Raw genomic sequence first — 16,105 nt, forward strand, 5'->3', positions numbered from 1 at the left:
TGTCAAAATTGTGAAAAATGAGAAAAGTCACTTGGTGCAGTGTAAAGCAGTCACTGGAGACAAAGGTTCAATCATTTTCAAGATTAGGACTGACAAAACGTGGCTTTATTGTTACTTCTGCACTAAATTTTATCTGGTGTCTTCTTTATCATTCTAAACACTAGTGTAAAAAATGTTCCAATACCCTATGCTTAAGAGCACTAAATATAAAACTTCTTAAACATGTACCTTAACAAAATCTAGGCATAAACATGGAGATTTTTATATGTAAAAACAAAACTGGAATTTGAAATAAAAATAGAAAATGCACAACTGGCTGTTCAGCATCGGAACAAATAGAAAGGATTACTTTTAGTTAAGACCCTGCATAAAAAATGTTTTGATGAAGGATCCCACCTAAAAATAATTTGCCTTTCTCGTAGATGCTGATCAATCTGCAATGCATGTGTAGCATTTTCTGTTCTTAAAATACATTTCTACTTACCAGGCAAAGTGCTTATCTTTATTTACCTTTTTCTTAAATCTTACTTACCTAAAATCATAGTAAGCACTTGATAGGCAACGAATATAAAATATCTGGCTATAAGGCAGAATACACTTAAGTATTTGGGATAATTGAATTAATGTCCAAATCTGATGTCCTTTTGCAACATAAAATGCAGGAAAAAAGACAGCAGTGGAATATGAAGGAACAAATGATTACAAATAAAAATGAACACTGAAAAGCTCACAGCTTATTATTACAGAATTACCATTAATAAATGTCTTTGGTTGGGTGGACAAATAGCAAGCAATATACGACTACAGCAAGAAACTTAATGCAAAAAACACTGAACATCAGCAATTCCTTGCAATTATATAACATCTCTAATGTAAGAAAACATCCCAAGGCTCAAATATTGACACCAAGCCAAAGGTGGATCTATTAGGAGGGCTGACTAAAAGCTTGGTCAAATTGGTGGGTCTTAAAGGAGGAGAAAGAGGTGAGGAGACAGAAAGGCTCAGGGAGGGAATTCTAGAGCTTAGGGCCCAGATGGCTCGAGTCACAGCTGCCAATGGTGGGGTGAAGAGAGTAGAGCATGTGCAAGAAGCCAGAGCTGGAGAAACAGAGTTCTCGGAGGCTTGTAGGGCTTGAGGAGGTTACAGAGATTGAGGGGTGAAGCTATGGAGGGATTTGAGTGCAAAGATGAGAATTCACTGGAAAAGCCACCTATTGCTTCTCATTTGCTACACTATTGAAAGCATGTTTTCTCTACTTTTGTTTCTCTCTAACCCGCATACCCTTATCTCTTTCCCATCCACCCAATTTAGCAGAGACCACTACAACCAACCCACCTAGCAGCCAGAGCCAATTAGCAGGCAAAGGAGGTTGAGGCACGAGGTGTGGAAACTAAATTGAAATGAAATAATGTTCTAAAAATTAAGCATACTTTAACAGACAACACCTTCAAGAAAGGAAATGGGGTGGAGGGGGGACGACGATCATTAACCCGATGGAGCTATATTTCAGACTGAGATACATTGAAACAGACCACATTTTTAAAACCAAATTAATGAGTTTTAGATTAAATGACTGAAACGTAATGGATCTGCATGTTGGGGTTTGTTTACTGTAGGCCAGGATGTGTCTTATGGGGAATTGGGAGGGGTATCATGCAGGAAATCGTGCTCATATTAAGATAGTTCTAATCCTACGTGCACAGAAATTACTTACACAGCATTCTATGGCTGAATTTAAAAATGCTTACCTGTCCACATAGTTTTTAGACTAATAAGAAAGCCTCCTGTTAAGTAGAAAACTGTAAAAACGATGTTTCCTGTTAAAAAAGATAACTGCAGTGTCGGTAGTAATGCTGAGACCCACAAAGCCATTACTCTGCTGCAATAAACCACGAGCCACACCAGCAGAAAGCTCAAGAAGAAAGGATTAACCTCAGGTCTGAGAGCCGCTATCCAGTAGATTGGTACACAATAGATTATTACAAAAGCACAGTGTTCTGGGAGTTCCCCCAAAAGCTGTAGGTTAAAAGAAAATACCAATTGGTTATTAACAAATTGAGATTACAAATTAAGTATAGCCGACATCCCCATCACATTACGACATTCTGATGTACCACAGCTTCTGGTATATGGTAACTTGTTTGTGGTTGTCCAGTCAATACTAGAATTTCCATGGGGAGTTCTCCTGATAATTCATTGTGGATTGGTGGAAGATTAGTGGAAACCCTGAAATGTGGCTTGATTGGAAATTCTACCCCATTGTTATTATACTGCTTTCCACTATACCAGAATTACTTATGATGCACATTGGCCTAGGTTCTCCCTTTTGGTATGGTCTATACCTGAAGGCTACTGGTGGGTTTTAGATACACTCGAAAACAAAATTGTTTTCAGCACCCAATTTTTCCTCGTCAACTTATTAGCACAGGTTCCTACACAGATTCAAATGGGCGAAGGGTGCATACCAGTGGTGGAGCACAACATTGCATCTCAGTGAAATTTAATGGGAATGTTAGAATTGGGTGACAAAAACCCTGAAAATGCCAAGAGCCTCAAAAGACATCGCAACCCATTATTAGCCTTTGTCAAGGCTGACGATCAGGGTACTAAAAGACAGACTAAATGAAGGGAAAGGAAACCTAAGGCACAATTAAGAATCTGCAGGAAGGTGACAGAGCAGCCAGCACCCAGCACTCAGTTTGATGGCTGCTATCACAGAGGTGATGCAATAGAGGTAGTTGTGAGGAGGGTTGTTATCTCCGCCATTCTATGGAACTATAGGAAAGAAATAACTAGCATTTACATAGCATCTTTCACAATCTCAGAATGTCCCAAAATGTTTTACAGCCAATGATGTATTTTTGAAGTGTAGTTACTGTTGTAATGCAAGAAACACAGCAACCAGTTTGTACATAAGACCCGACAAACAACATTGAAATAAATGACCAGATCATCTGTGTTTAGGTATTGGTTGAAGGGTAAATGTTGGCAGAACATGCTTGTTCTTTTTCAAATTGTGCCAAAGGATCTTTTACAGCCACCTGAAAGGGCAGACACTTAACATCTTATCTGAAACAGCAACCTCTGACAGTGCAGCACTCCCTCAGTACTGCACTGGAATGAATGCCAGCCTAAATTATGTTCTGAAGTCTCTGAAATGGAGCTTAAACCCAAAACTTTCTTACTCAAAGGCAAATGCTACCACTGAATCAAGGCTGTCACCTCCATATCCAGTAGTCTAAAGCTTAGGAATTTTTAGTTGTGTAATTAATTTTATGGCTGATCATCCACTTCAATGCCTTTTTCCCCACATTATCCCATATCCCTTTATGTAATTGGTATTTAGAAATCTGTCAATTTCTCCTTTAAACATACTCAATGACTGAGCTTCCACAGCCCTCTGGGGTAGAGAATTCAAGAGCCTCAAAAGGCTGTCAACCCTCTGAATAAAGAAATTTCTCATCTCGGTTCTGAAGTGGCTTCCCCCTTATTTTTAAATTATGCCCCCTGGTTCTAGACTCCCCAACCAGAGAAAGCACCTTACCTGCATCTACCCTGTCTATCCCTTTAAGTATTTTGTAGGTTTCAATGAGATCACCTCTCATTCTTTGAAACTCTAGAGAATACAGGCCCAGTTTCCCCAATCTCTCTTCATAGGACAATCCCGCACTCACGGGAACAAGTCTGGTGAACATTCATTGCACTCCCTCTTTGGCAAAAATATCCTTCCGAAGGTCAGGGGACCAAAACTGCACACAGTACTCCACATACGGTCTAACCAAGGTTCTATACAATTGAGGCAAGACTTCACTACTCCTGTACTCAAATCCTCTTGTGATAAAAGCTAACATACCATTAGCTTTCCTAATTGCTTGCTGCACCTACATGTTAGCTTTCAGTGACTTATTGATGAGGACACCCAGGCCCCTTTGTATACACTTTCTAATCTCTTACTATTTAAGAAATACTCTGCACATCTGTTCCTCCTACCAAAGTGGATAACCTCACATTTTTCCACATTATATTCTATCTACCACGTTCTTGCCCATTCACTTAGCCTGTCCAAATCCCCTTGAAGCCGCTTTGCATCTTCCTCACAACACACATTCCCACCTAGTTTTTTGTCATCTGCCAACTTGGAAATACTACATTTGGTCCCCACATCAAGATCATTGATATATATTGTGAACAGTTGGGGCCCAAAGTACTGATCCTTGCGGTACCCCACTAGTCACAGCCTGCCAACATTAGAATGGCCTGTTTATTCCTACTCTCTGTTTTCTGCCTGTTAACCTATCCTTAATCCACGCCAGCATATTACCTCCTATCCCATGTGCTTTAATTTTGCAAACCAACCTCCTGTGAGGAATTTTATCAAAAGCCTTCTGAAAATCCAAGTGTACTACATCCACTGAGTCCCCTTTATCAATTCTGTTAGCAACATCCTCAAAAAAACTCCAACAGGTTCGTCAAACATGATTTCCCATTCATAAATCCATGTTGACTATGCCCAATCAGATCATTACTATCCAAGTATCCATTTATCACATCCTTTAGAATAGATTCCAGCATTTTCCCAACGATTGCTGTAAGGCCAACAGGTCTGTAATTCCCTGTTTTCTCTCTCCCACCCTTCTTAAATAGTGGGGTGACATTTGCTACCTTCCAATCTGCAGGAACCATTCCAGAATCTATAGAATTTTGGAAGATGATCACCAATACATCCATTATATCCATAGCTTCCTCTTTCAACAATCTGGGATGTAGAATATCAGGCCCCGGAGACTTATCAACCCTCAGCCCCATTAATTTCTCCAATACAACCTTTATACTAATATTAATTTCCTTCAATTCCTCATTCTCCCTACTCACTTGGATCTCTAATTCTGGGAGATTTCTTGTATCTTCCTCGGTGAAGATGGACACAAAATAATTATTTAGCTTCTCTGCCATTTCTCTATTCCCTATTATAAATTCTGCTAACTCTGCCTGTAATGGACCCACATTTGTCTTAGCCAAACATTTCCTTTTTACGTCCCTATAGAAGCTTTTACAGTCCAGTGTTTTTTGCTGGTTTACATTCATAATCTATTCTCCCTTTCTTTATCAACTTCTTGGTCCTCCTTTGCTGTATTCTAAAATCCTCCAAGTCCTCATGTTTACTATTTCTGGTAACTTTATAGGCCTTTTCTTTTAATCTTATACAATCCTTAACTTCCTTTGTTAGCCAGAGTTGACTGCCTTTTCTTTTGGAGTTTTTGTACCTTGAAGGAATGCATAGTTGCTGTAAGCAATGTAATAATTCTTTGAAGACTATCCATTGCCTATGTACTGTCATAACCTTTTAATGTATTTTCCCAATCCACCTCAGCCAATTTGCCCCTCATACCTTCATAATTTCCTTTGTTCAAATTGAACACCTTGGCTTCAGATTGAACTACCTCACTTTCAAACATAATGTAAAATTCTATAATATTATGGCCACTCATCCCTAAAGGTTCTTTTACAACGAGCTTATTAATTAACCCTTTCTCATTACATAATACTAGATCTAAAATAGCCTGTCTCTAGTCATTTCCTCAACATACTGCTCTAGAAAACTATTCCTAACACTCCAGAAACTCATCCTCCACAGCATTAGTGCTCATTAGGTTTACCCAGTCTATAAGCAAATTTAAGTCACCCATGATTACTGTATTACCCATGCTACATGCTTCTCTAATTTCGTGATTAATACCATGCCCCACACTACCACTACTATTTGGTGGCCTATAAACAACACCTACCAATGTTTGTTGCCCTTGTTGTTTCTTAGCTCCACCCAAACAGATTCCACATTTTGTTCTTCTGCTCGGAGATCCTCCCTTCATGTACTGATCCCATCCCTTGTTATCAGTACAACACAACCTTCTTTTCCTTTTTGCCTGTCCTTCCTAAATGTCGAATATCCATGAATATTCAGTTCCCAGTCTTGGTCACCCTGTAGTCATGTTTCCGTAATGGCAATCTGATCATACCCATTTACCTCTATCTGTGCCTTTAAATCATCTACCATGTTGCGAATGCTAAGTGCATTCAGGTAGAATATCCTTAACCTTGTCTTCTTGACATTAATTTGCATTCTAAGCATACTTTTCTACCTCCTGTTACTAACTTTACTTCCTTCCAATTTGAGCTACTCCTCAGGTTCCCACCCCCCTGACAAACTATTTTAAACCCTCCCCAACAGCACCAGCAAATCTCCCTGCGAGGATATTAGTTCCGGTCCTGTGTAGGTATAGCCCCATCCATCTTGTCCCACCTGCCCAGAACCGGTCCCAATGCCTCAGAAATTTGATACCCTCCCTCCTACACCAATTCTCCAGCCACGTGTTCAATCGATCAACCCTCCTAGTCCTGTGCTCACTATTAGTCCTGTGCTCCTGCTTTTTAAATTTCCTTCCTAACTCCCTAAAATTTACTGTCAGGACCTCATCCCTCTTCCTACCCATGTCATTGGTACCAATGTGGACCACGAACTCTGGCTGTTCACCCTCACCTAGAAGGATATCCTGCAGCCGCTCCGTGACATCCTTGTCCCTGGCACCTGAAACGCCGGTCTGATCCCAGACTATTGAATCCCCTTATTGTTCTTCCACGCACTTCCTCCCCTCCTGTGCAGCTGAGCCACCAGTGGTGCCACGGACTTTGCTCTGGCTACACTCCGCCTTCACCGGTATCCAAAATGGAAAACCAATTAGCAAGGTTGTTGTAATATTTTCATGGAATATTTTGCCGAGAGCCTTTGAGGCAGACACGGTTGTACAGAGGAAGACATATGGCAATGGGAAGAAATTGGAGCAGAGATATTAGTTTTGGATTGCCCTTGCAACGAGCCAGCACAGACACTATAGAATGAATAGCCTCTTTCTATGCTGTAAATTTTAGTGATTCAATGATCTCTCACTATTGTTATCGTTTGTCATCTTGTGCAAGCAAAGTAAAAGAAGTGAAAAGTTTCAATTGTTGAGATGGCATGTAGTAATACCCAAACGTCAGCAAGCACTCCATCCTGTGTGTGATGATTTGCATATGAAACAGCTACAGGATATGTGAAAGGGAAGGCTGGGCATGTAACACAACTGCCCATGGATATTCATGGTAAGCATCAAAAGTACTTAAAGACTGCATGAGGGGAAGGTAATTTGATGTGAACTTCCGTGGAATGTCCCTGCTCAGCATAGTGGGGAAAGTCTTTGCTCGAGTCGCGTTGAACAGGCTCCAGAAGCTGGCCGAGCGCGTCTACCCTGAGGCACAGTGTGGCTTTCGTGCAGAGAGATCGACCATTGACATGCTGTTCTCCCTTCGTCAGATACAGGAGAAATGCCGTGAACAACAGATGCCCCTCTACATTGCTTTCATTGATCTCACCAAAGCCTTTGACCTCGTCAGCAGACGTGGTCTCTTCAGACTACTAGAAAAGATCGGATGTCCACCAAAGCTACTAAGTATCATCACCTCATTCCATGACAATATGAAAGGCACAATTCAACATGGTGGCTCCTCATCAGACCCCTTTCCTATCCTGAGTGGTGTGAAACAGGGCTGTGTTCTCGCACCCACACTTTTTGGGATTTTCTTCTCCCTGCTGCTTTCACATACGTTCAAGTCCTCTGAAGAAGGAATTTTCCTCCACACAAGATCAGGGGGCAGGTTGTTCAACCTTGCCCGTCTAAGAGCGAAGACCAAAGTACGGAAAGTCCTCATCAGGGAACTCCTCTTTGCTGACGATGCTGCATTAACATCTCACACTGAAGAGTGCCTGCAGAGTCTCATCGACAGGTTTGCGGCTGCCTGCAACGAATTTGGCCTAACCATCAGCCTCAAGAAAAACAAACATCATGGGGCAGGACGTCAGAAATACTCCATCCATCAATATTGGCGACCACGCTCTGGAAGTGGTTCAAGAGTTCACCTACCTAGGCTCAACTATCACCAGTAACCTGTCTCTAGATGTAGAAATCAACAAGCGCATGGGTGAGACTTCCACTGCTATGTCCAGACTGGCGAAGAGAGTGTGGGAAAATGGCGCACTGACACGGAACACAAAAGTCCGAGTGTATCAGGCCTGTGTCCTCAGTACCTTGCTCTATGGCAGCGAGGCCTGGACAACGTATGCCAGCCAAGAGCGACGTCTCAATTCATTCCATCTTCGCTGCCTCCGGAGAATACTTGGCATCAGGTGGCAGGACCGTATCTCCAACACAGAAGTCCTCGAGGCGGCCAACATCCCCAGCTTGTACACACTACTGAGTCAGCGGCGCTTGAGATGGCTTGGCCATGTGAGCTGCATGGAAGATGGCAGGATCCCCAAAGACACATTGTACAGCGAGCTCGTCACTGGTATCAGACCCACCGGCCGTCCACGTCTCCGCTTTAAAGACGTCTGCAAACGCGACATGAAATCCTGTGACATTGATCACAAGTCGTGGGAGTCAGTTGCCAGCGTTCGCCAGAGCTGGCGGGCAGCCATAAAGACGGGGCTAAAATGTGGCGAGTCGAAGAGACTTAGTAGTTGGCAGGAAAAAAGACAGAGGCGCAAGGGGAGAGCCAACTGTGCAACAGCCCCGACAAACAAATTTCTCTGCAGCACCTGTGGAAGAGCCTGTAACTCTAGAATTGGCCTTTATAGCCACTCCAGGCGCTGCTTCACAAACCACTGACCACCTCCAGGCGCGTATCCATTGTCTCTCGAGATAAGGAGGCTCAAAAGAAAGAACATGCTTAGTATACTGAGTAAAGGAATAAGGTGGCAGGGTTCTTGTACACTAATGAACATGGCAAGATCTTTGAACTTTTGTTTTGGTTTCCAAGCGTGCAGAATGGTTGAGGTGACATTTACACTGATGGCCAACATGTCCCATTACCCCTGTGGGCCTGCAGTGCTCACTGCTGAAGAAACACCCCTTCCTTTGCATCATTTCTTTTAGAAGAATCCCTGTGGGCCCATTGGTGAACTGAGCTCCACCACTCCACTCCATTCCTTTCAGACATTGTCTTTTTCATTAAAGCTTCTTCTCTGCTTTCATCGAAGTGTGTTGTCTTGAAAACTTTAAAAACCAGGATGCTTGTCCTTAAAAGCTGCTACAACTCTTTAAATTCTGCAGCAGCATATAATTCCACAATGGGTAATCATCCAATCAAAGGCATCATCTTAATACTGGAGTGAGCCTTTGGCTCAGTGGTAGCATCCCTACCTTTGATTCAGATAGTCCCAGTGAGTAAAGAGCAGAGCTCTAGCTCTGAATTCTGGGTTGATGTCCAGCAGAATATTCAGACCTGGTGAGTGTGGATGCCCCTCCCTTCTCTTGTGGGAGCCCATAAAACCCTCCCACCATATGGGACTTCTCCTTCTTTGGCCTCCTTATCTCGAGAGACAATGGGTAAGCACCTGGAGGTGGTCAGTGGTTTGTGAAGCAGCGTCTGGAGTGGCTATAAAGGCCAATTCTAGAGTGACAGACTCTTCCACAGGTGCCGCCGATACAATTGGTTGTCGGGGCTGTTGCACAGTTGGCTCTCCCCTTGCACTTCTGTCTTTTTTCCTGCCAACTGCTAAGTCTCTTTGACTCGCCACACTTTAGCCCCGCCTTTATGGCTGCCCGCCAGCTCTGGCGATCGCTGGCAACTGACTCCCATGACTTGTGATCAATGTCACAGGATTTCATGTCGCGTTTGCAGACGTCTTTAAAGCGGAGACATGGACGGCGGGTGGGTCGGATACCAGTGACGAGCTTGCTGTACAATGTGTCCTTGGGGATCCTGCCATCTTCCATGCGGCTCACATGGCCAAGCCATCTCAGGCGCTGCTGGCTCAGTAGGGTGTATATGCTGGGGATGTTGGCCGCCTCGAGGACTTCTGTGTTGGATATACGGTCCTGCCACCTGATGCCAAGGATTCTCCGGGGGCAGCGAAGATGGAATGAATTGAGACGTCGCTCTTGGCTGACATATGTTGTCCAGGCCTCGCTGCCGTAGAGCAAGGTACTGAGGACACAGGCTTTATACACTCGGACTTTTGTGTTCTGTGTCAGTGCGCCATTTTCCCACACGTTCTTGGCTAGTCTGGACATAGCAGTGGAAGCCTTTCCCATGCGCTTGTTGATTTCTGCTTCGAGAGACAGGTTACTGGTGATAGTTGAGCCTAGGTAGGTGAACTTCTGAACCACTTCCAGAGCATGATCGCCAATATTGATGGATGGAGCATTTCTGACGTCCTGTCCCATGATGTTCGTTTTCTTGAGGCTGATGGTTAGGCCAAATTTGTTGCAGGCAGCCGCAATCCTGTCGATGAGTCTCTGCAGACACTCTTCGGTGTGAGAAGTTAATGCAGCATCGTCAGCAAAGAGGAGTTCCCTGATGAGGACTTTCCATACTTTGGACTTCGCTCTTAGACGAGCAAGGTTGAACAACCTGCCCCCTGATCTTGTGTGGAGGAAAATGCCTTTTTCTGAAGACTTGAACGCATGAGACCAGCAGGGAGTAGACGATCCCAAACAGTGTAGGTGCGAGAACACAGCCCTGTTTCACGCCACTCGGGATTGGAAAGGGGTCTGATGAGGCACCACTATGCTGAATTGTGCCTTTCATATTGTCATGGAATGAGGTGATGATACTTAGTAGCTTTGGTGGACATCCGATCTTTTCTAGTAGTCTGAAGAGACCACGTCTGCTGACGAGGTCAAAGGCTTTGGTGAGATCAATGAAAGCAACGTAGAGGGGCATCTGTTGTTCACGGCATTTCTCCTGTAGCTGGCGAAGGGAGAACAGCATGTCAATGGTGGATCTCTCTGCTCGAAAGCCACACTGTGCCTCAGGGTAGACACGCTCATCCAGCTTCTGGATTCTGTTTAAAGCGACCCGAGCAAAGACTTACCCCCCTATGCTAAGCAGGGAGATTCCACGGCAGCTATTGCAGTCACCGCGGTCACCCTTGTTCTTATAGAGGGTGATGATATTGGCATTGCGCATGTCCTGTGGTACTGCTCCCTCATTCCAGCACAGGCAAAGCAGTTCGTAGAATGCTGAAAGTATAGCAGGCTTGGCACTCTTGATGATTTCAGGGGTAATGCTGTCCTTCCCAGGGGCTTTTCTGCTGGCTAGAGAATCAATGGCATCACTGAGTTCCAATTTTGTTGGCTGTACGTCCAGCTCGTCCATGACTGGCAGAGACTGGGCTGCATTGAGGGCGGTCTCAGTGACAACATTTTCCTTGCAGTATAGTTCTAAGTGGTGCTCCACCCAGCGGTCCATTTGCTTGCGTTGGTCAGTGATTGTGTCCCCTGATTTTGATTTGAGGGGGGCGATCTTCTTGATGGTTGGCCCAAAAGCTCTGGTGAGTGTGGATGCCCCTCCCTTCTCTTGTGGGAGCCCATAAAACCCTCCCACCATATAGGACTAACATCTGCTATAAAGATAGATACAGCATTCATGCCTGGTAGACTGTTAATCAGCCTGTGAATCTTTCCACTACTTCAGCCTGTTCTCCAAAGCAAGAGTGTGAAGATACAAAAACATTTTAAAAATGTCATTAAGAACACACTCTGATATATGTATATTTTATATGATTCTCTTGTATAAACCATCCCCTTTATCCCGCTTTACTCCTTTGCAATATTTTCTTTTCATAATTTTCCCATCAAATTTTTAAGTATAAATATTTTACTGTTCAACATTTATTGTACATCTTCTGTTTCACTGTCAGCAAAATGAAAAAAAATTACCTTGGCAAAAAAATAAGCAGTCACTGAATACATCCCATCCTCCAATTCATGGTAAAGCATTGCCTTTTCTGAATGACCTAGGAAAAGGTAATTGTGTTCAGTTCAAAAGAAGCTAACAAACTGAGTGGTCTTGATAGTGTATACCAGCATTCCTAAATCTTGGTACTGCTTTTTTTAAAATATCGCTACTGGTGTTCAAAAGAAAGAAGAAAGACTTCTATTTCTACAGCACCTGTCACTACCTCAGGACGTCCAAAGTAATTTAAAGTCTATTAAATACCTTTGAAGTGTAATCACTGGTGTAATGTAGGAAACATTAGAAATCAATTTGCACACAGCAAAGTCCAACAATAATGACTAGATAATCTGCTTTTTAGTAAAGTTGGTTGAGGGATAAATATTGGCCAGGATGCCAGGAAGTACTCCCATGCTCTTCTTTGAAACATTACCATGGAATCTTAAGTCTGCCTGAGAGGGCAGATCGGACCTCAGATTAATGTCTCATTTTCTCTGTGTGGTTTACTTCTGGCATACACCAGCATTGGCCAACAAGCTGGGCTAGTCAATTTCTCTCTATGATGAGAGGCTGAGTAAATTGGGCGTATATTCTCTGGAGTTTAGAAGAATGAGAGGCGATCTAATTGAGACATACAAGATTCTGAAACAGTTTGATAGGCTAGAAGCTGAGAGATTGTTTCTGCTGGTTGGGGAATCTAGAACGTGGGGGTACTGTCTCAGGATAAGGGGCTGATTACTCAGGTCTGAGAGGAGGAGAAATTACTACACTCAAAGAGTTTTGAATCTTTGGAATTCTCTACCCCAGAGGGTGTGGATGCTCCATCATTGAATACATTTAAGGCTGGAATAGACAGATTTTTGGTCCTGCAGGGAAACAAGGGATATGGGGAGTGGGCAGGAAAGTGGAATTGAAGCCCAAGATCAGCCATGGTCGTACTGAATGGCAGAGCAGGCTCAATGGACCATATGGTCTACTTCTGCTCCTATTTCTTATGTTAAATGGCTTCTTATCAACTGTTGATAGTAGTTGAATTAGAGTGATTTTCTCTCAGTTGTTATGGGGAAATGTCCAGCCTCTGCCTGGCATCGCACAAGAAAGGCATGACTGACATTGATAGCTCACCATGAGAACAAGTGAACCCACTTCTTTCTGCTCTATCGATGGCATGTTGGAGTTCCAACACGCTGTGCTAATATGTTATCACTGGCTCATTGTTTTGATATTTAGTTAGACTTTCTCAGGTGCTAGAAGCCAACAAGCCCAGAATTGGTTCTCACTACAGTACCAAAACTGAAAGCATGCGGTACTGTGGAAAATCACATTTTTATTTGTAAGGAAAGTGACCAGATTTTTTTTAATGTAAGGGTATTTAGCTCTCTTTGTTGGCTTCCCTAGGCCATACCTCAACTTCAGCCAGGAGGTTGAATGAGGAACATGCTCTGCAGTCCTTCACAATGCTGCTCTGAATTAGCCACTGGAGAATGTGCAAGAGCAGACTGTTTCCCTAAACCATAATCTTGTGAGGAAGTTCCTGGTGTCCACTTATCATGTTCCCACAGCGACATGCCCAAGAGTAAGAAGCCACTATTGTAGAGGATTGCGGGTATCAACATGCATCCCACCTCTCTGTGGAAACCTGTTCAATCACATCATGGTGCACACAGTTGATGCTTCATCTCCTGGTGTCACTGCATCAATGCAACTACCATCACGTATGTTAATTAAAAAAAAAATTCAGGTTCTGTGGAGTTGCGAATGGTAAGTTAGATTATACACTGTTTTATAATGTAAAAAGCATTTTTGTTGTGCACAATTTTTATTCTCCTGATGAAGTAGAGTTATGTGTAAACTAACCCTTTCAGGTCAAAGTCTAATTGCTGTAAGTAAATGTCCCCTGAGATCAATCAGAGTTTAGTTGTTTATAGTGGGAACTTTACAAAGTGTATTGTTCTTGTAAATTTTCAACTTGAAAAGAGAAAAAAAACATGAAATGATTGACTTGCCTCCTTTTTAAACACTTTGGACTCACTGAAATGTGGGGTGGAATTTTCCCAACTTATTCCTTCACCAAACAGTGGGACCATTTGTGGGTTGGAACCCGTTGACAGCTGGAGCAGGCTTTGTGAGGCTCTTTAACTGAACCTCCATGTTCCCTGGCCAAATCAGGGAGGGCAGGCAGGATGGCATGTCCATTCTGTCAAAGGAAGGATTTCGAATTAAAGGGTCCATGACATGGTTTAGAATGGCTCACCAGCACTTGGATTTTTGAGGCTGCAGCAAGCACAGGAATGGACCACAGGCATCGGTAAGGCTGACCTAGGGTCTCTCACTCTTACCTGGAGGTCCTGCTGAGGGGCTGCAGTGAGGCAAGCTTTCCCATGGATGGGAGGGAGAGGACAACCTCTCCAACCAAGTAGGCATGGGTGGCCAAATAACTGAGCATCAGGAGTGTAGTCTCTCTAACCTGGAGACAGTGCACCAAGAGGATCTAGGACCTCAGGAGGGCAGGAAAAGTGAGTGGTGTAGCACTTACAGGTGCCAAGACCCATACTCTGACTTTCCTAGAATTCTCTTGCACACCACACCTCAGGACAACACATTTTACAGCTGCATTCATTCCTCTCTCTGCAGGCACCTCACATCCTCATCTGAGCAGCCTGCACCCACACTCATACTCAGCCTCTTGCCCTCTCTCACACATGCCTCAGTCACCCTCCAAAATGTTGTCCCATCCTCGCCACACAAGCCATTATGAGTACTCAAATCTCTCTGTTTCTGACCTTGCAGAAGAAGATAGCAGAACACTTGGCAAGAGGCAGGACACAAGCAGAGCAGGGGGAGGGCCTCCAGTGAAGGCATCTTATAAGCCACTGGCAATGCATTGGAAGGAGGTCTTGTTCCAGGAGGCAGCAGATATCAGCAGCAACCTGCTGTGAGAGCCTGAGCCTCCTGAGGCACTGGTGCTTGTTGAGTGCTGATCCTCTGCCTGTAGAGCTTGTGTTGGGGGGTCTCACCTCTTTCCAGCTGGATCTCAGTGTCCATCCCCTCTGTCCTGTGCAGGGGCATGCAGCTTAGGAGAAGGCAGCTGGTGCTGGTGTTATTCCTGTTGGTACTGTTAGTGGTGGCGTTGCTTCTCCTGTTGTCCCTTAGCAGAGATGAGAGATAGAGCTGCAGAAACTGCTCCCATGCCACGGTGAAGGCTGGCAGCAGGGAAGTGCAGCTGAAGGTGCTAGACAAGTGCCTTCCAATAACTTGGCAATCACCTGTTAAGCAGTGATAGCACTCTCTGAGAGATGTGCTATGAACAGCAGCCTCTCACCTGGCCATGGTTGAAGCTCTTCAGATCCACTGATCAAAGGCTTCCCAGCCTGTCAGTTTCACTGAAGAAGCTCTTACTGCTGTGCTCTCACCACGGTGACACTGGTGAGTTGCTGACAGGTAGGGAAACAGGTGCCCCTGCTGTTAAAGGCAAAACTGAAGTTTAAAACTGTGCTTAATTACCTATTTGAATATTTTAATGCATTACTGACAGATCCAAGGGAGTTTCCTGCTCACCTTCAAAACCGCCCTGCTGAAATCTGGAAGCGGGCTGGATGATGCTGGAATCCCGACCCAATATCACTTTTAGGGAATTTAACTCCCGGCACACACCTAAACCCATCTTCCCTTGCCTGGGAAAATTGCCCTCCCACCATGGTGTCTGAAGTCCAACAGATCGTCTCAAAACTTTTCTGTAGATGGGTATTTAACACTCGTTGCTTCTGGAAGTAATAAAGCTTTTAAAATAAAAGCCAAAGAAAATAAAAACAGCTTACATTTCGCGATAACATCTAAAACAACTGCAAACGGGGTCAGAGCTGCGAATAGGTATAACAATGCCACTGCGTCCTGGATGGATAATTCTTTGCCATCTTGGCTATAGTATAAAAATCCAATTAGTAAAGACATCAGGAGTGCCTCAAATCCATGGATAGCCAGTGTTGCTAAATCTCTGAAATCATTAGAAACCTGTCGCCTGGTACAAGACAAAAAACATTCTGGTTTAAAAAGCAGCAGTTTCACATTTTAGATGACTGTGCACATATTTTTATGAAGAAAGGCAATTCTAAACTAACAATTTAAAAAAAATGCATTTTACCTTAATAAGACAGAAAACTGTCTCAATTGTCCAGCTAGCTTGTCCATGGTTTCTGATTTAATGTTAATAATTTTGTCAGAAGTCAGAGAGGCACTGGAAGAACTTTGAAATTAGGTTGAAAAATACACATGAGCTAAAAGTTTGAAACATTTGGTTTAAAATATATAATAAATGGGTATAAATATTTAA

General features: G+C 43.6%; 1 protein-coding gene across 2 annotated transcripts in view; it reads right to left on the reverse strand.

Moving 5' to 3' along the window:
• abcg8 (ATP-binding cassette, sub-family G (WHITE), member 8) overlaps positions 1 to 16,105 on the reverse strand; it is a 73,038-nt gene that overhangs the window by 12,178 nt on the left and 44,755 nt on the right. For both annotated transcript variants that reach the window (XM_068045219.1, XM_068045218.1), the window contains exons 8-11: positions 15,917 to 16,018; positions 15,594 to 15,793; positions 11,760 to 11,836; positions 1,749 to 2,016 (exon numbers count right to left, since the gene is read on the reverse strand). In XM_068045219.1, coding sequence (XP_067901320.1) covers positions 1,749 to 2,016; positions 11,760 to 11,836; positions 15,594 to 15,793; positions 15,917 to 16,018 — 647 coding nt within the window. The remainder of the gene's footprint in view (positions 1 to 1,748; positions 2,017 to 11,759; positions 11,837 to 15,593; positions 15,794 to 15,916; positions 16,019 to 16,105) is intronic.

The sequence above is a fragment of the Heterodontus francisci genome, chromosome 13 (genome assembly GCF_036365525.1).
Source record: "Heterodontus francisci isolate sHetFra1 chromosome 13, sHetFra1.hap1, whole genome shotgun sequence".
Lineage (NCBI taxonomy): Eukaryota > Metazoa > Chordata > Chondrichthyes > Heterodontiformes > Heterodontidae > Heterodontus > Heterodontus francisci.